Source organism: Salmo salar, chromosome 03 (genome assembly GCF_965601325.2).
Source record: "Salmo salar chromosome 03, fSalSal1, whole genome shotgun sequence".
Classification (NCBI taxonomy): Eukaryota; Metazoa; Chordata; class Actinopteri; order Salmoniformes; family Salmonidae; genus Salmo; species Salmo salar.
This window is the reverse complement of record NC_138293.1, coordinates 33207024-33232206: the sequence shown is the minus strand read 5'-3', so window position 1 is coordinate 33232206 and position 25183 is coordinate 33207024. Positions and strand designations below refer to the sequence as shown.

Here is a 25183-nt window from a genome sequence, read left to right as displayed (position 1 = left end):
TGTGCATTAATAGATGAAGCAAATCGCATTTTTCATTTCACCTGTTAGATAATGTTTTATCATGAAGCTTACCGGTAGTTCACCAAAACAGCTGTTGAGCCAGTCACGTGTGGTTGTTAACAAAGAAGCAAAACAGAGTCATATTCCTCTGCAGCGCAAGTTAGTGAGGTGATCAAGTTAAACTTCTATGAAATTGACTAATGTTTGCCAGCTATATATCTTATCACTATTAAGTTACCAAATAACTATTTTGGTTTTCTAACTTGCTAGCCAAGTGGCTAATGTTACCTTGCAAGATCAAGCTTCTTAAATCTTGGTAATAGTAGAGACAATCCCCTCCTAGCTTGACATCCCTGCCATCTTATATTTGTTTTGTGTGTGCAGCAAACTGTAAGTAGCCTTTTGAGAATCATGAATAACTTTATGAGCTCGTTAGCATTTACCTAGCATCCACTATATACTTTGTACTTGTTAGCATCTGGTTAGCTTTTTGGTAACTGAATTCTTGGGGGCTTTGTTTCCCCATGCGCCCGGCCCGCCACAGTAGTCGCTAGAGTACGACGGGGACAAGGACATCCCGGCCGGCCAAATCCACCCCTAACCCGGACGACGCTTGGCCAATTGTGCGTCGCCTCATGTGTTTCCCAGTCATGGCCGCCTGCGACACAGTACGGTATCAAACCAGGATCTGTGGTGATGCAGTGCCTTAGACCGCTGCACCACTCGGGAGGCCCCTTGGGGGCTTTTTTTAACATTTGAAAAACAAATAACACCCCATGTTGCATCACCGGTAATACCGTATACCCGGGATGGCACAGGCACAGTATGAATGTGTATAATCGTGTAACCGACAATTATGGACAACAACTGTGAAAAAACAACAACGTCACAATCGTAACAATACATTCATTTTAAAAGAAGGGGAGTTCAACTTTATATTCAACTAGATATAGTTTACCCAATAGCAGTTTAATTTGTACAAGTGGGTAAAGTTTGGTGCAGTTCTGCTCATTTTACGAGCAGAACGGCACGGTCGGGAGGATAAGTTCGATTTCCAAAAGTTCTAAGCGGTCAAAACCATTCATCAAAGCTGTGTTGTTGCATTTATTAGTGTCGTAGCTAATTTTGAAAGATGCATTACAAGTTCAAAACACTTTTCAACAAAAATGACAATTATGATAATAATCGTGGGTATTTGCATGACAATTGACTGTTACCCACAATTCCATAATCATCACAGCCCTACTACAGCCTATTAGAATAACATGTGATCACAGCTTGTGTGAGAAGCACATTGAGTAGAACATTAAGTAAGCTATCACCATTCTTGTAATTTGGCACGATTGTCAGGGTTGGAAAAAAAGAGGCGAACAGAGAGAGAAAAGCGAATTCAGAGGGAATCCATCCCTGACCTGTTTTTGCTCTCCAGCTCGGCAATAAGCTGCCTCTGCTGCTTGTTGGCGTCCAGAGAGAAAGAGATGTCGTTGGAGACCCTCTGCTGCTGGGCTTGTTGCTGTAAAACACAGAGACACATGACATTATCATGACATTACCATAACACACAGGGACACATGACATTATCTACTGTACTGAGGTTAACCCTGCTGATGTTATTTCCTTATTCAATGCTACTCATAAACCACTACATATGCTTAGGGGCACAAGTTTTTCCTGACTGGGTGACCTGACTCAGGGCCCACGCTCAACTTTTATCTTCAGAGACAGGCAACTGGAACAAATGTGTATTTGTGTTGTGCACATAAAGATGTCAGGTTGCTATTCATGGTATTTTCTCCCTCTATGCCCTCAACTAGCATGTGTCTCACCGCGGCGGCTGCGTCAGAGGCCAGTCTAGCAGCGTAGCGGGCGATGAGACTGTGCTCTTCATCCTGGTGGTTACTGCTCTCCAGCAAACTGTTTACAGGTGGAGAGAGGAGAGGAGACAGAGTCACACTTCCACCTACATATTTACTGCAGCCAAATATAAAAAGTAGTTCTGTACTTACTTACATTACTGTATATACATTGGGAAAGAATATTTCATGGGAATTTCCTCATGGAAATTATAATTGGAACAGTGTATTTGTATAATTGTTTAGTTAAGTATAATGCACAGTATTTACATGCAAACACTGGTAGTTTGTTTGTCAATTGGTGATGCTATTTAGGGACAAATCATAGCCATTTTGCCAAAGCCTTAAAGCAGCTAGATAACAATGCACGCACACACACACACACACACACACACACACACACACACACACACACACACACACACACACACACACACTATACGCACTAAAGAACAACATTAAGCTTATACAAATGCTAAGGAAGGTAACATGCAGTTGAAACTAAGTATTTCTCATCTGCAGAAAGATCTCTAAGATGATACTACTACACAGAGTCAAGAGAGGCGGAGGCAGCAGGAGAGAGGAACAGCAAGGACTAAAGCAGATGATTCCTACAATCTTAGCACCCTTACAAAATAGTCCATTTGGATGGATACTTCATTAAACGGTCAGCAGCTTCCACTGGATAATTTTGTTAAAGTCTGAGTTTCCTTTCAGAGAAAAGGAACAATTCCAATACTGTAGAAAACGTTGAGATCTTTTGTACAGCATTTATTGCAACTCATAAACACGCACTAAAGTCCAAGAATCGAAATCCAATCAAACTATTTAATGTAATGGTCCAAGTTGTTTTAATAGAGGACAAACATAAACACACAGATGTTCTCTGAAAAGAACTGACTACTGCCACTTATCAAAGCAAAGGAAAAACAGCAAATTCTAAGCTGTCATCATAAGCACATTAAAATGACAACTCTAGAGCAGTAAACTAGATCTTTACTATGTGAAGAACACAACAAATGTAACTTTCTACAGCCCTGTAACAACTTCATGAGCAAGATAATGTTGATTTAGCCTTCAAAAATGATTGCTAAGTATCACAGCAGCTGGCAAAAGCATTATGGTGGATGAAAAAAAGTGTTACATTTTGTAATGGCTTAGCTACATTACTGTATGTCAGCTGTTAAAAGACAAGCCAATGGTTTGTGAATAGACATTCTCCATTTATTCTGCTTGACGTGAGTAGTGTATGCAGTATTAAGGCTTGTAGCTCCAATTAATAAAGGGAGAGCCGTGCCAGGGGTGGTGTAAATACAATGTGAATACAGTGCATTTCAGAAAGTATTCAAACCCTTTGACTTTTTCCACATTTTGTCGTTACAGCCTGAATTTAAAATTGATTACATTTAGATATTGTGTCACTGGCCAACACACAATACCCCATAATGTCAAAGTGGAATTATGTTTTTATAATTTTTTACGAATTAATTAAAAATGAAAAGCTGTTTTTAGTCAATAAGTATTCAACCCCTTTATTATAGCATGCCTAAATAAGTTCAGGAGTAAAACTTTGCTTAACAAGTCACATAAGTTGCATAGACTTTGTGTGCAATATTAGTGTTTCAAATTACTAAATATTTTTGGGGGTTTACTTTTACCCCTTTTTCGTGATATCCATTTGGTATTTACAGTCTTGTCCCATCGCTAGCGGCCAAAGTCAGCTTGCAGGCGCCCGGCCCACCACAAGGAGTCACTAGACCGCGATGGGACATGGAAATCCCGGCCAGCCAAACCCTCCCCTAACCCCCCTTTTTCCTCCAAACATAACAATGGTCATTATGGCCAAACAGTTCTATTTTTGTTTCATCCGACCAGAGGACATTTCTCCAAAAAGTACGATCTTTGTCCCCATGTGCAGTTGCAAACCGTAGTCTGGCTTTTTTATGCCAGTTTTGGAGCAGTGGTTTCTTCCTTACTGAGCGGCCTTTCACGTTATGTCAATACAGGACTCGTTTCACTGTGGATATAGATACTTTGTACCCGTTTCCTCCAGCATCTTCACGAGGTCCTTTGCTGTTCTGGGATTGAGTTGCACTTTTCGCACCAAAGTACGTTCATCTCTAGGAGACAGAACGCGTCTCCTTCCTGAGCGGTATGACGGCTGCGTGTTCCCATGTTTTTTATACTTGTGTAGTATTGTTTGTACAGATGAACTTGGTACCTTCAGGCATTTGGAAATTGCTCCCAAGGATGAACCAATTTGAAGGTAGGCCTTGAAATACATCCGTAGGTACACCGCTAATTCACTCAAATGATGTCAATTAGCCTATCAGAAGCTTCTAAAGCCATGACATCATTTTCTGGAATTTCCCCAAGCTGTTTAAAGGCACAGTCAACTTAGTGTATGTAAACTTCTGACCCACTGGAATTGTGATACAGTGAATAAGTGAAATAATCTGTCTGTAAACAGTTGTTGGAAAAATTACTTGTGTCATGCATACAGTAGATGTCCTAACCGACTTGCCGAAACGATAGTTTGTTAACAAGAAATGTGTGGAGTGGTTGAAAAACGAGTTTTAATGACTCCAACCTAAGTGTATGTAAACTTCCGACTTGAACTGTAGTTTAGTCTTAAATTGGCTTGAAATTCTATGGCAAAACTTAAATGGCTACCTAGCAATGATCAAAAAACAACTTGACAGTGCTTGAACAATTCTAAAAAGAATAATGTGCAAATATTGTACAATCCAGGTGTGCAAAGCTCTTAGACTTACTAAGAAAGACTCACAGCTGCAATTGCTGCCAAAGGTGATTCTAACATGTATTGACTCAGAGGTGTGAATACTTACGTAAATTAGATATTTCTGTATTTCATTTTCAATACATTTGCTAAAATGTCTTAAAAAAAAATTCTCACTTTGTCATTATGGGATATTGTGTGTAGATGGGCGAGAGAGAAAAAATATTTGATCCATGTTGAATTCAGGCTATAACGCAAGAAAATGTGGAATAAGTTAAGGGGTAAGAATATTTTCTGAAGGCACTGTAGCTAGTAGTTTCCACTGTTACTTTACAGACAGAGGAATCCAGACTAACCATGACGTGGGGTTGTGTTGTAGGAGATTCACATACAGCCCAATGAGAACATGTTCATCAGCCAGTCTATCGGCCACATCAAGACTGTAGTTTAACCTGGAACAGTGTAGGGTTTCACAACACAAACACAAACGACACACATGATGAGAACAAGGGGAAAAGAGTACCGGACAAGAACAGGTCTGGAGAGAGGCAGAATGTCTTCTCAGTCATTGAATGATCAATAGAAGAAAACACTAAACTGTGTTATGCTATCCCTGTTGTATTCTCTTTTGATACTAATACTATGGATAGAAATGTGATGCTGTACCTGTACTGCATTTTCAAATAATTTACAGTACACAGAGAGAAAAAAAAACATGCATTTATATCTCTAATCCTGTATCATAATCCCTTTATGGGAATTTTATCTGAATAGACAGTGTTTAGGTTTTCAACTGTGAAAGTACTATAAGTAAATTAATGTCAAAACGTTGATATGTCGTTCATTTGACATTTTGAAAAATGTGCTAATTAACCTATAGCTCCAAGATGCAAAGCGTAGTCATGCACTAACTGCCGCTCTGTCTGATAAAGCTAATGATTTCAATAAGATTGTCAAGACAAGAATGAGTGATTTTTTTGCTAAGTACTGTTTGCTTACTATTGACTCACAAGACCAAAACCCCACCTTAACCACATCGTCAACAAATGACCCCATACAACCTCTACTAATCATCACATCCACTGAAGGTACATATCTTTATAAAACCTGGCTCTATGAAAGGGGTCAGTGTTTAAACCAATGGAGCCTTTGTCTCTTTCCGTAGACTAGCATCAAGTACAGGTGCAGCTCCGATACATAGAGATGAGGACTCACTGACGCCAGATAACTATGCATGTTACTTCTCCTGTAACTTTCCCTGGCTCGCTCAGTGTGTGTGTGTGTGTGTATCTACCGTGCACTTATATTATTCCTGAGTCCAAGGCTGACATTACGAGCCAGCGAAACAGAAAATAAAAGGATATAAAAAGTAAGTCAAAAGGAGTGTAGTTGTATGTTAATCATTGTAAAAGAAAGTTGAGAGAGAGACTCCAAGCTAATATTAGTGACTTGCAGCAGTTAGTTTCACTCTCCCAGGTAACGTGGGACACGTATGAAAATGACTGTAATAGATACTCTATCCTAATGAATGGTCAATGGTCTTTATTATGCATGCACTATCTAGCATCTTTCAAATAGCCCCTTGAGTATCACTGTGTTAACCCATTTATACTGTAGGAAACCAGAAGAGTGAACGGCTCCACTGGGACAATGAGCACTACAGTGTACGCTCTATAATGACTATATCTATGTCGGATAAAGCATCATATTCCGTATAATAGAGCACCACAGGCCTGAGCATGGTCAAAAGTAATGCGCTATATAAGGAATATTGTTCCATTTCAATTAAAGCTTATATCTATCTAAATTAGTTTGTGCATGCATTTGAGTCACCAAACCATTCTCACAGGCAGTGACCTTGGGTCACTGGGTTACTTACCCCCTTCCTTTCAACAGATCTGGAGCAGCCCTAGCCAACTGTTTTCTCTGCTCAGCTTCATTATTCTTGGTATTATAAGGCAAGCTATTTACACCAGACAAAAGAGTGAGACCGCGAAAGGAGCAACACACACAAACACAACAATTGACCCAGACACACACAACACTCTACCAACCAGCGACATCCATATAGGTTTACAAAGATAAGGACTGGTTAGTAGAATTCATACTGGTATATGTGGACTTTCAGGGGGCTTAATTGGATTTACTCATCTTTAATCATGACGAATATGTACAGTCAGGTAACCTGATTCTCTTTTTGAAGATTCTGCATACGGCCTCGTTGCAGTCTTTCTGATCTCAGATACTTACTTCTTAGTGGAGTAAGGGTTCCCTGACGTGGGCATGGAGTGGGAGAGCATGAAGTCATTGGTGCTGTTCATTGGTCTGGGAGGCCTGTGCAGGAGACAAACTTGATCATGTTCAAAAAGCCGACATGACAGAGACAGAGAGACAGAGAGAGAGACTTTCTGATCTAGGTCTCAGAAGGCTGAAGGGGCATTGAATGGGTCTGGGGAGTCAGGGCAGTTTCTGATTGTGACAATATTGTTATGTAAACAATGTGTGGGTGTGGATTCCCTCCTCACTCATCCAAAGGTCATTAACTCCTCAGAATCTTATTGTTTACATGACCTAAAAAGGTATTCACATGTGGCACAAAGGAGAGTTGGGATAACTGATGCAGAAATCAGTAGTAAACTACACACAAGTAGGTTGTGCTAAAATTGAAGTGACTTTCAGGAGCTATAGGGCATAGTATACTCTATAAGGACAAAATAATATTGCACTAGCTACTAGTAATATATTACACTACCTTCTATAGTACTACAGACATATTCTACATTTTCTAGGCAAATATTCAAAGCAAACTTACCATGTGTCTCTATTTTGCAGCAAGAAAAGAACAAAGACATTTGTTACGATCACCCATGCATGCACTACAAAGGCCACAGTGAGTGGTACAACTGAATTCACTTCCACATGAAAAGGGTCTAGATGACCAAATCAATATTTGTCTGTCAGCCATTAGAATGAATCGCCACTTGTTTCCCACACTACAGATTGGGCTCAGCTTAGCTGTTAAGGGTTTGAATAAGAACATATCAAAGACATACTGTAATTCTAGAAGACCTTGTCTTCATATTGTCTTTGTTGATTTTCCAGCAAAAAACTGAGCAAAGATAAAACATCTGTTTTACCAATTGTGGTTATTCCTACAGCTAACATGAATTGATCATGTGCATCTGACAACTGACTGACTGTTATTACTTGAGTGTTAGAAGCATGTAGTGTAATGTATGAGGCAATTACAAAACATGTAGATATACAGTACGTACAATTCAAAACGTTTCAACATTTACTTTGGGAATAAGGGGCTAGTAAGGGATGATGGGATGGATATAAAATGTATTGAAATTGAAAAGGATGATTGTGGTATTGAATACAAGTTTTACTATGTTACTGTAGGAATATAATAGAATACTTCCACAACTTACAACATACTTACACAATGTGGGCTAGGTTCAGAGGTTTCTCTGGCATGTCAGGAAACATAGGGTAAAAAGGTTCTCTGCTGGATGCACAGCTCAGAGACTTGCTGAGAGCATTAGATAACTTCTTAGCAGGCGATTTCTGGGAGAAACCCAAAAAGATGCTATGTCTTATTTCGGGGGGCAAGGAGAGGCACTTAAAAACAGAGTAATGACTTTCAAAAATTTGATACAGGACTAGATGTCATTGACCAAAATGTAAGAGAATCAAATCACAGTCTCATCATCATCATCATCCTCATAGCACTGCATTGGGTGAAGCAAAGCAGAAATGGCTGCTGCACTGGCTGGCTGGCCTGATGCTGTCATGCCCCCCCCCCCCCCCCCACCCCACTTACCCATGACGTGTACTCCTTCATTTGGTGCTGGTTACTATGGGAACCGTTGGCATGACCCCTCCAGAAGCAGTCCTGACACAGCTGGTAATTATGACATTGCTGGCAGCGGTAGCGGAAGCCCATCATACTCTCACTGTGGCAGTAAGAGCACTCGACCGGGTGGAACACTGCAGGGATGGAGGGAAAGGGATGGGGGGGGGGCATGGCACACACAAACATGTGCACGCACACAGACACACAAACACGTGCATGGGGATGCACGTACACACACATACACGCACACATGTGCATATATATACCACACACACAGACACACATGCACACCAAAGGTTGTTGATACAAATACATATTTGGTGCAACCAATATCTTTATAAAAAAAACAATGGCACTGGGATGTTTTGCAGGTCTATTAGACAGCATTCTTTTGATTTACGTCAAATAACGGAGGGTGTTCTGTGATCATCAGTGTGTAAGACTTTAATTCTGTTGTCAGTTCCTTGTCATTCATGAGGGGTTGGGCGGTGGGTGATGGTGGAAGGCTGTGTGTGTGCGCTCGGGCATGGGTATGTGTGTTCCTGAGCATGTACTGTATGTCTACTGTGTAGTGACTCAATGCGATGATATGAGACAAGATGACCCATCATTCCTACCCGCCGCCATCCCATGAATGTGCTAAATATGCTGTGGTGGCTCACCATTCTCCACATTAGCCAAGCGATGCATGAGTGGTAACCACACCAGACACTGAGGGGGAGGGTCTGACATCAGCGTGTCCAGGAATGTGTTGAGGGAGACCTTTTTCTGTCAACATACGGTAGAGGACGGGGTTACACATCACATACAGGTTTGGCATATGCGGTAGTACTAGAAAGAAAATACAGTAATATGATGGATGTTTTATACACAATTACAACACTGATCCATTATACAGTATCTATACCAATAGTGTGTTGTATACAGTGCATTCAGAAACTATTCAGACCCCTTCCCTTTTTCGACATTTTGTTACGTTACAGCCTTATTCATTAATCTACACACAATACCTGTAAAGGGGTGCGTAACTGGTGGCAGTAAAGTCAGACGCAGGACAGCAGAACTAGGTAATTGCCGGAGCAGTTTAACTTCAAAACCAACGGCTTAACGACATAACCAACATGGGTACAAAACCCGACGCGCACCAGTAAACATGTGCACAAGAACTAACAACAAACAATTCAACACAAAGACATGAGGGGAACAGAGGGTTAAATACACAACACTTAATGAGGGAAATGAGAACCAGGTGTGTAGGAAAACAAGACAAAACAAATGGAAAATGAAAAGTGGATCGACAATGGCTAGAAGACCGGTGATGCCGACCGCCGAATGCCGCCCTAACAAGGAGAGAAACTGACTTCGGTGGAAGTCGTGACAATACCCCATAATGACAAAGTGAAAACGTTTTTTTTTTTTTTAAACAGAAATACATTATTTACAAGTATTCAGACCCTTTGCTATGAGACTCAGAATTGAACTCAGGTGCATCCAGTTTCCATTGATTCTCCTTGAGATGTTTCTACAACTTGATTGGAGTCAACCTGTGGTAAATTCAATTGATTGGACATGATTTGGAAAGGCACACACCTGTCTATGTAAGGTCCCACAGTTGACAGTGCATGTCAGAGCAAAAACTGTAGTGGTCTGGGTGTAGCTGGTGCAGAGGAGTCAGGTGCAGGACAGCAGAGATGAGTAACACAAGTAACTTTACTCAAATATTCCAATAACATGTCGTAATACCGAGCCCACAATAACGGACCGAACATACATAAAACAATCACGCACAAAAACCATGGGGAAAACAGAGGGTTAAATAATGAACATGTAATTGGGGAATTGAAACCAGGTGTGTAAAACAAAGACAAAACAAATGGAAAATGAAAAGTGGATCGGCAATGGCTAGAAGGCCGGTGACATCGACCGCCGTACGCCGCCCAAACAAGGAGAGGGACCGACTTCGGCGGAAGTCGTGACAAAAACCAAGCCATGAGGTTGAAGGAATTGTGCGTAGAGCTCCGAGATAGGATTGTGTCAAGGCACAGATCTGGAGAAGGGTACCAAAAAATGTCTGCAGCATTGAAGGTCCCCAAGAACACAGTGGCCTCCATCATTCTTAAATGGAAGAAGTTTGGAACTACCAAGACTCTTCCTAGAGCTGAGGGATCGGGGGAAAGGGGCCTTGGTCAGGAAGGTGACCAAGAACCCGATGGTCACTCTGACAGAGATCCAGAGTTCCTCTCTGGAGATGGGAGAACCTTCCAGAAAGACAACCATCTCTGCAGCAATCCACAAATCAGGCCTTTATGGTTGAGTGGCCAGACAGAAGACGCTCTTCAGTAAAAGGCCCATGACAGCCCGATGGAGTTTGCCAAAAGGCACCTAATGGACTCTCAGACCAAGCTTGTAGTGTCATACCCAAGAAACCTTGAAGCTGTAATCGCTTCCAAAGGTGCTTCAACAAAGTACTGAGTAAAGGGTCTGAATACTTATGTAAATGTGATATTTCATAATTTTTTTAATACATTTGCAAAAATGTCTAAAAACCAGTTTGCTTTGTCATTATGGGGTATTGTGTGTAGACTGACGAGGAAGAAAAACAAATGTAATCAATTTTAGAATAAGGCTGTAACGTAACAAAATGTGGAAAAAGTCAAGGGGTCTGATTACTTTCCAAATGCACTGTACATTCAATCAACAATTTACTTGAAAATTGATGTTCATTTTTTGTGTAGATGGGACTCTCACCTGCTGTGCAAAGCAAGTTCTTGTGGCTTGCTCAGTATAGCCAAAGGAAGGTGCCTCAAAAACAGTCATTGGTAATTTGAGAACCTCCCTCAGAAACTGATCAAATTGGGAGTATACCATTATGCCACCAGGGTCTGATATCTGTGAAAAAATATCTGGGCAGAAAGTGGGGGGGAGGCGTTACTCCAAAATATATAATTTATTGATCAAATTAATTGTCAGCTGTCACCATTGTTAGCTAATTGCAGCAACAGGCAGTGCAATCACTGAAACAAAAACTAAAATAAATTAGAGCTGGGTAGCAATCCATAGTAATTACCACAAACCATAAGCTAAAATGCCCTAACCCTTCATTTATTTTCCCTATTAGTAGCTGTGGCTGCTCTGCTGCAATAAATTAGTGGATTATGTAATAAACCCTATCCTTTTTACTATAAATAATTACTTCTTCCAGCCATGAATAGTTATTTGGTATTTGTTTCATTATTTGTCCATTGTTGATATAGTCCAAACCTAATCCCAATTGAGATGTTGTGGAAGGACTTAAAACGAGCAGTTCATGCTTGAAAACCACAAAATGCCGCTGAGTTAAAGCAGTTCTGCATGCAAGTGGGCCAAAATTCCTTCACAGCGACGTGAGAGACTGATTAACAACTATAGGAAGCATTTGCGTGCAGTCATTGCAGCTAAAGGTGACACAACTAGTTTTTGAGTGTAAGGGGGAAATTACTTTTTCACACAGGGGCATTTGGGTGTTGCGTAACTTTGTTCATTAAATAAATATAATTAGTATATCTTTTTTGTTATTTGTAAACTCAGGTTCCATTTATCTAATATCAGGTTTTGGTTGAAGATCTGATAACATTCAGTATCAAAAATATGCAAAAATAGACAAAATCAGAGAGGGGGTAAATCCTTTTTCATGGGACTGTAGGCCTATAATACGTCAAAGGAACTGTAGCCTACTGTTCAGATGGGTTAAATGGAAACTGAAATTTAGATACTGACTGTAGGTCTATAACCTCTCACATAGCCTTAATATTAACTCCCTCAGAATTAAACATTTCTTGCAGTAAAATGATACACCAAATGTGGGCTACATTTTAACTCAGGAACAGGCGTGGAGAAATGTATTTCTTTTGGCATCTTGAGAGAATGCGAATGCGCAGTTCGATATTGCCTGTAGAGGTGCTATCTTTTTCAGCATCATAAAAGCTGATAGTATTTCAACCACATAAAATATGCATCCAAGCCAAACTGAAATCTTATCACAAACATGTTGGGTCGTTTTCACAGCTTTCTATTTCCTTACAACCGGTCAAACTGATGTCATTTGGAAATGTTTTTAAGAAAATATTTCCTGTTTCTTTAGGGTTATTGCATTTTCTCCCTGGTCCCTAAACATCTTTCCTCTATGAAAGAAGCAGAGATGACAGAGCAAACTTTACCGTTCTCAACTAGATTGAAGCTTTCATTCTATCGATCTATTACATTATTCTGGTGAGCAAGGGTTTATTTAGTCTTCTAGGGCAACATACATTGAGTATACAAAACATTAAGAAATCTTTCCATGACAGACCGATCAGGTGAATCCAGGTGAAAGCTATGATCCCTTATTGATGTAACTTGTTAAATCCACTTCAATCACTGTAGATGAAGGGAAAGCGACTGGTTAAAGAAGGATTTTTAAGCCTTGAGACAATTGAGACATGGATTGTGTATGTGTTCCATTCAGCGGATGAATGGGAAAAACAAAAGACTTAAGTACCTTTGAACCAGTGGAGGCTGCTGAGGGGAGCACGGCTCATAATAATGGCTGGAACATTGCAAATGGAATGGCATCAAACCATGTGTTTGATGTATTTGATACCATTCCACTGATTCCGCTCCAGCCATTATCACGAGCCCGTCCTATCCAATTAAAGTGCCACCAGTGCTTTGAACGGGGTATGGTCCAGCCAACTTGACACAACTGTAGGAAGCATTGGAGTCAACATCGGCCAGCATCCCTGTGGAACGCTTTCGACACCTTGTGCAGTCCATGCCCCGACGAATTGAGGCTGTTCTGAGGGCAAAAGGTGTGGGTGCAACTCAATAATACGAAGGTGTTCTTAATGTTTTGTACACTCAGTGTATAATAAGAGAAGATAAGCTGCATGTATCTAATTATAGACAATTTGACAAACAAATAACCTACCAAAATGTCTGAAATTATATGCAGGAACATATCTAAATCAGGCAAAAATATCCTTTCACTTTATCACATATAGTCACATATAGTCCGGCGGTTGCAGATGTGTTAATAGCAATTGCGGGCGGGTGCAGGTGCACAAACAGCTGACCCACGCACCACTAATGCCCACATCATTCCAACACAGAAAAGCTGCTTTTTAGCATTCTTAATTAGCATTTCATGGAAGGAAAACTATTTCACTAATATTGTAATTAATTATAGGTCATATTTAATAGAAATCTGTAAACACTGGACAGTAATGTTGGGCAAATCATTCTCTGTAAATGATTCATTCATAATTTTAAGAAAGATGAACCAAGTATCTCACATCTTAATTTATCCAAAATCTTCCCTCCGCAGATGGTTGCCAGGGCCATCTTCACAACAAAGACAGAGATTTTTCCGAGGCTTTCCCTAAAAGAAGAAACGTGTTTAGTATTTTTTCACATTTGTATAATTTGTGTATTTGTGAAAAAGTCAAGAATATGCAGTACAAGAATAATACCTGCAATAATCTAAACACTTTCACATTAAAGGTGCTACACCTAGGATTTTTTGGTATTTTTGTATTATAATTTCTGAAAATGTCTATAATATCTCTGGCGCTAATAGTGGAATGATAGTGTTTCACAGTATGACTTACAGTCTTGTGAATGGTTGTGATGCTCGCCTATTGATTTCTCCCACCGGAGCAGCATCTGTTGTCAAACTGGGAAAGCTGTTCTGACTTTGTGGCTGTGTTATCTAGTGGAAATCGCTCTGTCATTTCCTGGTTGCTACAATTCTACACTCTTCGCTCAATTTCAGTTTATGTGAGAAAATAAGGTCATAACAGCTTTCCCGGATTGACAGATGACACTCTGGCGGGAGAAATAAATAGACGAATATCACAGCCAATCACAACACTGGCGGGTAAGTAATACTGTGAAACAGTATTATTCCACTATTAGTGGCAAATATATTATGGACATTTTCTGAAATTACAACGCAAAAATGACCAAAAATCCTATGTGTAGCACCTTTAAGTTGCTCTTATAAGCTGTAATTACAACAGTAAAAACAAGCAAAAATGGTTCAACTGCATTTATCAACATCACTCTGTCATTTTCACTGTTTACTTTCTCTTGTCTTCCATCAGAACTAAAGATGTATCACTTGACACAAGACTGTTGTGAGACCATTACATTGTTAAAACAACAGTCAGTCTGGATTTCGTTCTCCAATGAAAGACTGTGTGTGAACAGAATAATCACACATCAACAACGAAGTGGGGCACACACCACACAGAAACACATGCAACACAATTGTCCCATCATCATGCTCAGTGACCGTCACACAGTGACGCGGTCATGGTGGATACTCACGGGTCATAGGCAGCCAGCAGGAAGTTGAGCAGCATACTGATGGACTGTTCCACATTGATCTGGTGGGTGGTGGGCATGCGCTTGTTGAGCTGGTAGAAGATGGTGGAGAGTATTGCTTCCAGGCGAGCCACAGTGAACTCTGTGTTGAGGTCCATGGTGTTCAGGCCGTTCTCTCTGAACGCCTCAATCACATTCCAGATGTCCACCAAATGGACTGTGAAAAGACAGAATACAAATGCACGGACACGTTTCCCTTTTAACCACGTGTTTTTAGAGACACAAGACAATCCCAATCAAACCTCAGACAGAGGACATCACACCATACTCACGATTGCATTTCTTCTGAACGAATCTGAGTTTGCAAGCTGTTCTATACGTGGACAATCTTATGGAATCCAACTCTTGCGCCCCTGTAGGAAAAAATACATTTGTGTGCAAGGTAATATGACAGACAGTAACACAAGAATGCTGGTGATGATAGACTTTGTGGAGCTACTGGGGGAAGAGTGTTGCTTCACACACTGTCCATGCAGAGTGCATTCATGTGGTCATTAACAATAGATTCCTGTCTATTATTGCTAATGAAAATAAGCTGTGTTGGCCTATATTGGATCCTATACTGGAATCTTTCTTTGAGGTAGTGTGGTAAATGACTTGGGAAATGTCATTAATAACCTGGTGAATGTTATTATTATGTATACAACAGTTATAATACTTTGAGTGTGGTTCACTACTTTTCAGAGATCGCCCTGTACACTTACGCATCTCTGCGAACAGTTGTCGTCTCTCCGCCATTATGTCACCACTCCTCCCACGATCTTCAATCATTCTGATCAGGAGGAGAGGAGAGGAAAACAGATGATATGAGCAGAAGGTTAGTGTTAGGACATAGACAAACACACTATCCAGGACACACTTCCACACTCCGTCCCCCAGGTGGCAATGTCTAGGTGCTGAGCCAAGGCCTGATTAGCATACCAGGTACTGTCAATTAGGATTGTCAGTCAATGTCCCAGCTTGCAAACCACGAAGCTGCTGGTTTTGCTTGGTGGCCATCAGGCTTTCTGTTTGTTTTTGAGTCTTTAGTTTGGGCATGCCTTTGGTGTTTTTCCTTTTTGTACATATTTCTGTTTTGTCACCATCTGAGCAAATAATAATCTGCTTGGACTGGCCAACCAAGAGGTCAAGAGAGACAGAGCTAGCCTTGGACCAAGGTAAGGTTGCTGTCTCCCTGGGCACATGTGCATCCAACACGGTCCTCAAACACTGATTTCTCACATTCAAGCAGCCATTCATTCAGGTTACAGACCATGTAGCTAGGCCTAATGCCCCTAGACATAACGAGTGCACCAAAATCAGTAGGCTAGTTATTGGTTTCTTAAAACTATTCATGAGTAATGACTTAGCATGATTACACTCACTGGGCCGTGACAGTTTGAATTAAAAGAATACACTTTTTTTTCTTTTTTTCTCAGTACTTGAGTCCTAATAGTGACACTTTTGTAATGGATCAATGATTAGGTCATTATTGTGTGTAGACAATACAATATTGCTTCCCAGGTGGTCATTTTACAAAATGAATACATGAATGTAACACTACTAACTCAACAGCTTTAGTAGTTGTAGTATTACTCATTTTAGTGCTACTTTTCAGCCGCAACTACTATCATGTAATGTACACTACCGTTCAAAAGCTTGGGGTCACTTAGAAATGTCCTTGTTTTTGAAAGAAAAGCTAATTTTATGTCCATTAAAATAACATCAAATTGATCTGAAATAGAGTGTAGACATTGTTAATGTTGTAAATGACTATTGTTGCTGGAATATCTACATAGGCGTACAGAGGCTCATTATCAATAACCATCACTCCTGTGTTCCAATGGCACGTTGTGTTAGCTAATCCAAGTTTATCATTTTAAAAGGCTAATTGATCATTAGAAAACCCTTTTGCAATTATGTTAGCACAGCTGAAAACTGTTGTGTTGATTAAAGAAGCAATAAAACGGGCCTTCTTTAGACTAGTTGAGTATCTGGAGCATCAGCATTTGTGGGTTCGATTACAGGCTCAAAATGGCCAGAAACTAAGAACTTTCTTCTGAAACTCGTCAGTCTATTCTTGTTCTGAGAAATGAAGGCTATTCCATGCGAGAAATTGCCAAGAAACTGAAGATCTCGTACAATGCTGTGTACTACTCCCTTCACAGAACAGCGCAAACTGGCTCTAACCAGAATAGAAAGAGGAGTGGGAGGCCCCGGTGCACAACTGAACAAGAGGACAAGTACATTAGAGTGTCTAGTTTGAGAAACAGACGCCTCACAAGTCCTCAACTGACAGCTTCATTAAATAGTACCCGCAAAACACCAGTCTCAACATCAAAGTGAAGAGGCGACTCTGGGATGCTGGCCTTCTAGGCAGAGTTGCAAAGAAAAAGCCATATCACAGACTGACCAATAAAAATAAAAGATTAAGATGGGCAAAAGAACACAGACACTGGACAGAGGAAGATTGGAAAAAAGTGTTATGGACAGACAAATCTAAGTTTGAGGTGTTCGGATCACAAAGAAGAACATTTGTGAGACGCAGAAAAAATGAAAAGATGCTGGAGGAGTGCTTGACGCCATCTGTCAAGCATGGTGGAGGCAATGTGATGGTCTGGGGGTGCTTTGGTGGTGGTAAAGTGGGAGATTTGTACAGGGTAAAAGGGATCTTGAAGAAGGAAGGCTATCACTCAATTTTGGAACGCCATGCCATACCCTGTGGAAGGCGCTTAATTGGAGCCAATTTCCTCCTACAACAAGAGAATGATCCAAAGCACAGCTCCAAACTATGCAAGAACTATTTAAGGAAAAAGCAGTCAGCTGGTATTCTGTCTATAATGGAGTGGCCAGCACAGTCACCGGATCTCAACCCTATTGAGCTGTTGTGGGAGCAGCTTGACTTTATGGTATGTAAGAAGTGCCCATCAAGCCAATCCAACGTGTGGGAGGTGCTACAGGAAGCATGGGGTGAAATCTCTTCAGATTACCTCAACAAATTGACAACTAGAATGCCAAAGGTCTGCAAGGCTGTAATTGCTGCAAATGGAGGATTCTTTGATGAAAGCAAAGTTTGAAGGTCACAACGATTATTTCAATTAAAAATCATTATTTATAACCTTGTCAACGTCTCGACTATATTTCCTATTCATTTTGCAACTCATTTCATGTATGTTTTCATGGAAAACAAGGACATTTCTAAGTGACCCCACATTTTTGAACGGTAGTGTACATGCTACAGTCTCAATGCATTTAGTAAGCCTTCAGTCAAACACAACAGTACTAAGTATCCGACACCCCTTCTACAACAGCAACACTACTATCCTCTTGGTTATCACCACCAGTACGCACTGTATCTACGTACTGTATACGTACTGTATCACCATCCACACTCTATTATCTCAATTCACTTCATAGCCTGAATCACCACCAGATACTGTATCATTAGTACCAAGAGTCCTTCACTAAACATAATCTGTGATATGACTGACACAACTCGGTGTCATTGTTTTCCATCAACGCTAATAACTTTTGACCACCTCACACTGCCCATTTTCACTTGAATAAATGGCAACATGATACATAATTTCTTACCTGGTGACCGTCAGGACATATTAAATAATGAATAAAAAAAAAAAAATGTAGCCTGCGGACAGTCAGGGCATTGAAAAACTTGAGCGAGACAAGGACGAACGTTTCACAGCAGCAGAATGGCAGAGCTAGCGAATGCTCACACTATGCCTCGCTGCACACTTTCCAAGGAAATCTAATACACCTAGTCATGTGGTAAGTTGCCATGGTAGCAAAGAGCCCAGTCACTCCATTCCTAAAAAACAGGGTACAATGTCCCCCTCCTCTCTCTCACTTTAAAGTGGACCAGATTTTGTGGAGCAAAACATCAATGACAACAAAATTCTAAACGATTTATCATACTCTTTCTACTACGACTGGCCACTTTTCACCAATGAAGTAGAAGTTAATTGAATAATTAAATAAATATGCAAATATTATGCAGTGGCCTCAGGTTACATCCAGAAACTTCCAAATGGTTCATGCCAAATGCTAATTTAAGGTACTGTACACATACACAAAAATTAAAACAATTTCTGCACATAGACCCTTCTCTGCAGAGTAACGCCCTCTATGGTAACACTGGATCAAATTGGTAGCAACTAGCGCATTCACTCCTAGACACTGTATTCACACAATAAAGATGACTGCAAACAAACATTATCTGTCTGTAATGTCAAGTTTTAGTTGAAGTAAGTTACAACAATGTTAAACACTTTTCAGTGAATCATTCATTAATCATCCAAGCACAAACTACTTGAGTCTCATATAGTACAACAAACGCATAGCAACTAACTAACTAATAATAACGTTGTAACATACTCAAACTGCCAATTCATATCACAAAGGAACAGAGCCAAGCTCTTGTGCCAAGTATTTGACCTTACGAATGCTATTCTAAATCAGTGAAATAAATAGCTAAGATTGACACAAACTACTATTCCCCTGTTGAAGATTGAAAACAACCACAAGCAACACAAATCAGGAGATAACAAACTTGTCAATGTTGAACATACCCTTCAGAATGTACCATGGTCCTCTGTTTCCTTGTCTGTCTGTGTGCTACTCCAAAGGCTTGTCATTCTTAATAACAACTGTACAGAGTATATAAAGCCCTCTCTACCAGGCAAACATGACAACAAAAAGCAGCCAGCCCCAGTTGGAAGGGGGTTAGCTTAGCTACAGTCAGATATCTGAAATTAGAAACTGTCAGGACACAGGTTGTGTTGCTGCCTCTATCTTTAACTTCAAATGAGTAGGCTCAACATTCTTGTACAGCTTTACTGGCTCTCCAGTTGCAGCCCCTTCCAACCTCTCACTTGGCACCCACCAAGCGAGCATTACTCTTGCTCTGGGCTAGTGTCACATACACTTGCAGTATTAAAAATAACTGCCCTGAAATGAGCAAATCATCATATACCATAAACATTGCAGAAAACTTGTAATGCTCCACCCCTGCCAGAATCAAACCAAGGCTATAAAGTCAGTTTCTCTTAGCAATATTAAAACTATCACATTTCTTCCTGCAGTGGATAGATAAACTCTCTTGCCCAGTTATTAACTGCATTTCAGGCACGCTGAACCCTTCCCTTATAAGTCTCTTATGTATATTATGGCTCCTTTTTTTTTACCACAGTCAAAGAAAGAAAAGCAAAGGGGTACAGTATTTCTGAGACACGAGCAATTGTTTGAGTTATGGCCCTGTATTTTCCCACTTAGACATCAGCTATATATTACAGCTGTTCATGTATTTACTTCCATCCACCGATTGCCCAGTGTTATTTTACACCATAAGAATATAGTTGATATCAGATTTATAACCACAGGGTAGAGCTGTGTGTAAAGCTGCCTGCTTTGTTCAGTAATGAAGTTAACTGTACAACAATCGTGAACAAAAACACCCACCACATATTGAAATTACAGGACCAGTCAAAAGTTTGGACACAGCCACTCATTCAAGGGTTTTTCTTTATTTTTACTATTTTCTACATTGTAGAATAATAGTGAAGACATCTGAACTATGAAATAACACATATGGAATCATGTAATAACCAAAAAAGTGTTAAACAAATCCAAATATATTTTATATTTGAGATTCTTCAAAGTAGCCACCCTTTGCCTAGATGACAGCTTTGCACACTCTTGGCATTCTCTCAACCAGCTTCATGAGGCAGTCACCTGGAATGCATTTCAATTAACAGGTGTGCCTTGTTAAAAGTGAATTTGTGGAATTTCTGTCCTTAATGCGTTTGAGCCAATCAGTTGTGTTGTGACAAGGTACAGTAGGGGAGGTATACAGAAGATAGCCCTATTTGGTAAAAGACCAAGTCCATATTATGGCAAGAACAGCTCAAATAAGCAAAGAGAAACGACAGTCCATCATTACTTTAAGACATGAAGGTCAGTCAATCCGGGAAAATGTCAAGTAAAAACTATCAAGCGCTATGATGAAACTGGCTCTCATGAAGACCGCCACAGGAAAGGAAGACCCAGAGTTACCACTGATGCAGAGGTTAAGTTCATTAGAGTTACCAGACTCAGAAATTGCAACCCAAATAAATGCTTCAGAGTTCAAGTAACAGACACATCTCTACATCAACTGTTCAGAGGAGACTGTGTGAATCAGGCCTTCATGGTCGAATTGCTGCAAAGAAACCACTACTAAAGGACACCAATAAGAAGAAGAGACTTTATTGGGCCAAGAAACACGAGCAATGGACATTAAACTGGTGGAAATCTATCCTTTGGTCTGATGAGTCAAAAAAATATATTTTTGGTTCGTCGTGTTCAACCGCCGTGTTTTTGTGAGACGCGGAGTAGGTGAATGGATGATCTCTGTATGTGTAGTTCCCACCGTGAAGCATAGAGGAGAAGGTGTGATGTTGTGGGGGTGCTTTGCTGGTGAGACTGCCTGTGATTTATTTAGAATTCAAGGCACACTTAACCAGCATGGCTACCACAGCATTCTGCAGCGATACGCCATCCCGTCTGGTTTGCGCTTAGTTGGACTATCATTTGTTTTTTAACAGGACAATGACCCAACACACCTCCAGGCTGTGTAAGGGCTATTTGACCAAGAAGGAGAGTGTTGGAGTGATGCATCAGATGACCTGCCCTCCACAATCACCCGACTTCAACCCAATTGAGATAGTTTGGGATGAGTTGGACAGCAGAGTGAAGGAAAAGCAGCCAACAAGTTCTCAGCATATGTGGGAACTCCTTCAAGAGTGTTGGAAAAGCATTCCAGGTTAAACTGGTTGAGCAAATGCCAAGAGTGTGCAAAGCTGTCATCAAGGCAAAGGGTGGCTACTTTGAAGAATCTCAAATATAAAATATATTTTGATTTGTTTAACACTTTTTTGGTTACGACATGATTCCATATGTGCTATTTCATAGTTTAGATGTCTTCACTATTATTCTACAATGTAGAAAATAGTAAAAATAAAGAAAAACTCTAGAATGAGTAGGTGTGTCCAAACTTTTGACTGGTACTGTATGTATTTATAGCAGCCTATACAGCCAGTTATTAAGAAGTCTCAATAATCTTGTGTTGTTTGTCGGGGAGTGTATTACACTGGGCTGCCCTGTTTCCAGTGGTGTAAAGTACTTAAGTAAAAATACTTTAAAGTACTACTTATGTATTTTTTGGGGGTATCTGCACATTACTATTTATATATTTTTTTTAACTTGTACTTTTACGCCACTACATTCCTAAAAAAAATAATGTACTTTTTACTCCATACATTTTCCCTTACACCCAAAAGTACTCATCACATTTTAAATGCTTAGCAGGACAGAAAATGGTCCAATTCACACACTTATCAAGCGAACATCCCTGGTCATCCCTACTGCCTCTGATCTGGCGGACTCACTAAACACAAAGGCTTTGTTTGTAAATGATGTCTGAGTGTTGGAGTGTGCCCCTGGCTATCCATACATTTAAAAAACAAGAAAATTGTGCCATCTGGTTTGCTTAATATAAGGAATTGTTTATAATTTGTACTTTTGATACTTAAGTATATTTTAGCAATTACATTTACTTTTGATACTTAAGTAGAATTTTACTGGGTGCCTTTTACTTGAGTAATTTTCTAATAAGGTATCTTTACTTTTACTCAAGTATGACAATTGGGTACTTTTTTCACCACTGCCTGCCTCTGAGTTGTACTAGTCAGTGCTGTCTGCCTGTGGTGCCTCTGATCACCATGGTTCTTCGCTCCATAAGACAGAAAGCATTCTATCCGTTTTTTAACATGTTTGTGGTTGTTGTTCCTGAACTGACCCTGTGTCCCAATGTGAGCTCCTTACTGGAAGAAAAAAAACTCTGATACTGGCTGCTTTACAAAGGTGATTAGTGAAACTGCTTCAGGAAATTGCTGCAACAACAGAAAAACTGGATCGGTGGGAATATGCTGATATATACACAATATATACAAAGGTATGTGGACACCCATTCAAATGAGTGGATTCGGTTATTTCAGCCACACCCGTTGCTGACAGGCGTATAAAATCAAGCACACTGCCATGCAATTTCTTTTGTCAAACACTAGCAGTAACATGGCCTTACTGAAGAGCTCAGTGACTTTCAACGTGGCACCGTCATAGGATGCCACCTTTCTAACAAGTCAGTTCGTCAAATTTCTGCCCTGCTAGAGCTGCCCCGGTCAGCTGTAAGTGCTTTTATTGTGAAGTGAAAAGTGTTTAGGAACAATAACGGCTCAGCCATGGAATGGTAGGCCACACAAGCTCACAGAATGGGACCAGCGAGTGCTGAAGCGTGTAGCACGTAAAAATCATCTGTCCTCGGTTGCAACACTCACTACCAAGTTCCAAATTGCCTCTGGAAGCAATGTCAGCACAATAACTGTTCGTCTGGAGCTTCATGAAATGGGTTTCCATGGCCGAGCAGCCGCACACAAGCCTAAGATCACCATGCGCAATGTCAAGCATCGGCAGGAGTGGTGTAAAGCTAGCCGCCATTGGACTCTGGAGCAGTGGAAATGCGTTCTCTGGAGTGATGAATCACACTTAACCATCTGGCAGTCTGACGGACGAATCTGGGTTTGGCGGATGCTAGGATAACACTACCTGCCCGAATGCATAGTACCAACTGTAAAGTTTGGTAGAGGAGGAATAATGGTCTGGGGCTGTTTTTCATGGTTCGGGCTAGGTCCCTTAGTTCCAGTGAAGGGACATCTTAACGCTACAGCATACAATGTCATTCTAGACGATTCTGTGCTTCCAACTTTGTGGCAACAGTTTGGGGAAGGCCCTTTCCTGTTTCAGCATGACAATGCCCCCGTGCACAAAGCAAGGGCCATACAGAAATGGTTTATCGAGATCGGTGTGGAAGAACTTGACTGGCCTGCACAGAACCCTGACCTCAACCCCATCGAACGCCTTTGGGATGAATTGGAATGCCGACTGCGAGCCAGGCCTAATCACCAAACATCAGTGCCCGACCTCACCAATGCTCTTGTAGAACACCTTGTGGAAGATCCAATTGGAATGCCTTCCCAGAAGAGTGGAGGCTGTTATAGCGGCAAAGGGGGGGCCCAACTCCATATTAATGTCCATGATTTTGGAAGATGTTTGACAAGCAGGTGTCCACATATTTCTGGTCATGTAGTGTACCAAACTGTTGGTTGATGATGCCATAACAGTTTTACAAACGAGCCATGATAGCCATGTCAATGACTTGATTACTTTATTTACAATGGATCCTGCTCAGCTCTGGTGTATTTCAGAAAGAACTGAGAAACACTATGATTGGCAGTGAGAAATACCAAGAGCATAATTTGTCAACATTTCTTGTCAAACACACATGATGAGTGAAGAAAGGCAACAACAGGCTGTATATGACAGATGTATATGCACATCCATTGCGATAACCTGTATCCCGTTATGACAGAGTCACTACAAATGAGGCATAATAACGGTGTGATGTTTACAAACCCCAAATGGTCAATCCTTCAATTCTAACAGTTGACATGCAATTTGCCTCGGGATTAAAACAAATCTCGATCTCACTAGTTCCTATACAGTAACTTGGATTTTACACGAGTGATAATAAGGTCGTTCCGGTGCACTTGTGCTGTCTGTACTTACCAGGATTTCGAGGAATAAAACTGCATTGTTTACATCCAGGATAGACGTGTCAGCCGTGTCCATAGATGTGATTACGATTAATTTAGGTCAATTGTACATTACCCCTAGAACGGTCTATTCCTGTTATTACGAACGCCTTTTGCAGTGGTGATGTGATGGAAATTTTCGAGTAGCGCAACCCAGCATTTGCCTCGAGTACGTGTGGCTTCTGCCGATGACGTAATGCGGAATCTCTTCACTTGCGTCAGTGTATTCTTTACAAATGTTGAAGTTGACAAAATAAACATACAAACACATAATGATTCAGCCATATACTTATTGTATAAACCCATGAATACAATGCACAGGAAGGATAAGTGCAGTCTGTGAAACCAAATAACATTTTTTAAAAAAGGGTGAGAAACTGATGAGAGAAATCTGCATCACATCAAAGTCTTTATAGTAAATCAAATTTATTTATATAGCCCTTCGTACATCAGCTGATATCTCAAAGTGCTGTACAGAAACCCAGCCTAAAACCCCAAACAGCAAGCAAAGCATGTGAAAGAAGCACGGTGGCTAGGAAAAACTCCCTAGAAAGGCCAAAAACCTAGGAAGAAACCTAGAGAGGAACCAGGCTATGAGGGGTGGCCAGTCCTCTTCTGGCTGTGCAGGGTGGATATTATAACAGAA

General features: G+C 40.6%; 1 protein-coding gene across 9 annotated transcripts in view; it reads right to left on the bottom strand.

The window, feature by feature from the left end:
- Positions 1-24708, bottom strand: part of dtna (dystrobrevin, alpha) — a 41283-nt gene extending 16575 nt beyond the window's left edge. For 3 of the 9 annotated variants that reach the window (XM_014191108.3, XM_082973438.1, XM_014191124.3), the window contains exons 1-14: positions 19420-19655; positions 15559-15626; positions 15127-15207; positions 14798-15011; positions 13762-13847; positions 11201-11355; positions 9115-9220; positions 8420-8586; positions 8039-8163; positions 6844-6927; positions 6473-6556; positions 4950-5045; positions 1827-1914; positions 1413-1513 (exon numbers count right to left, since the gene is read on the bottom strand). In XM_014191108.3, coding sequence (XP_014046583.2) covers positions 1413-1513; positions 1827-1914; positions 4950-5045; positions 6473-6556; positions 6844-6927; positions 8039-8163; positions 8420-8586; positions 9115-9220; positions 11201-11355; positions 13762-13847; positions 14798-15011; positions 15127-15207; positions 15559-15626; positions 19420-19436 — 1472 coding nt within the window. In that variant the 5' untranslated portion in view covers positions 19437-19655. Of the gene's footprint in view, positions 1-1412; positions 1514-1826; positions 1915-4949; positions 5046-6472; positions 6557-6843; positions 6928-8038; positions 8164-8419; positions 8587-9114; positions 9221-11200; positions 11356-13761; positions 13848-14797; positions 15012-15126; positions 15208-15558; positions 15627-18427; positions 18577-19419; positions 19656-24511 lie in introns of those variants that run through there. The other 6 variants (XM_014191115.3, XM_014191125.3, XM_014191119.3 and 3 more) reach the window with 4 other exon arrangements.
- Positions 24709-25183: the final 475 nt, after the last annotated feature.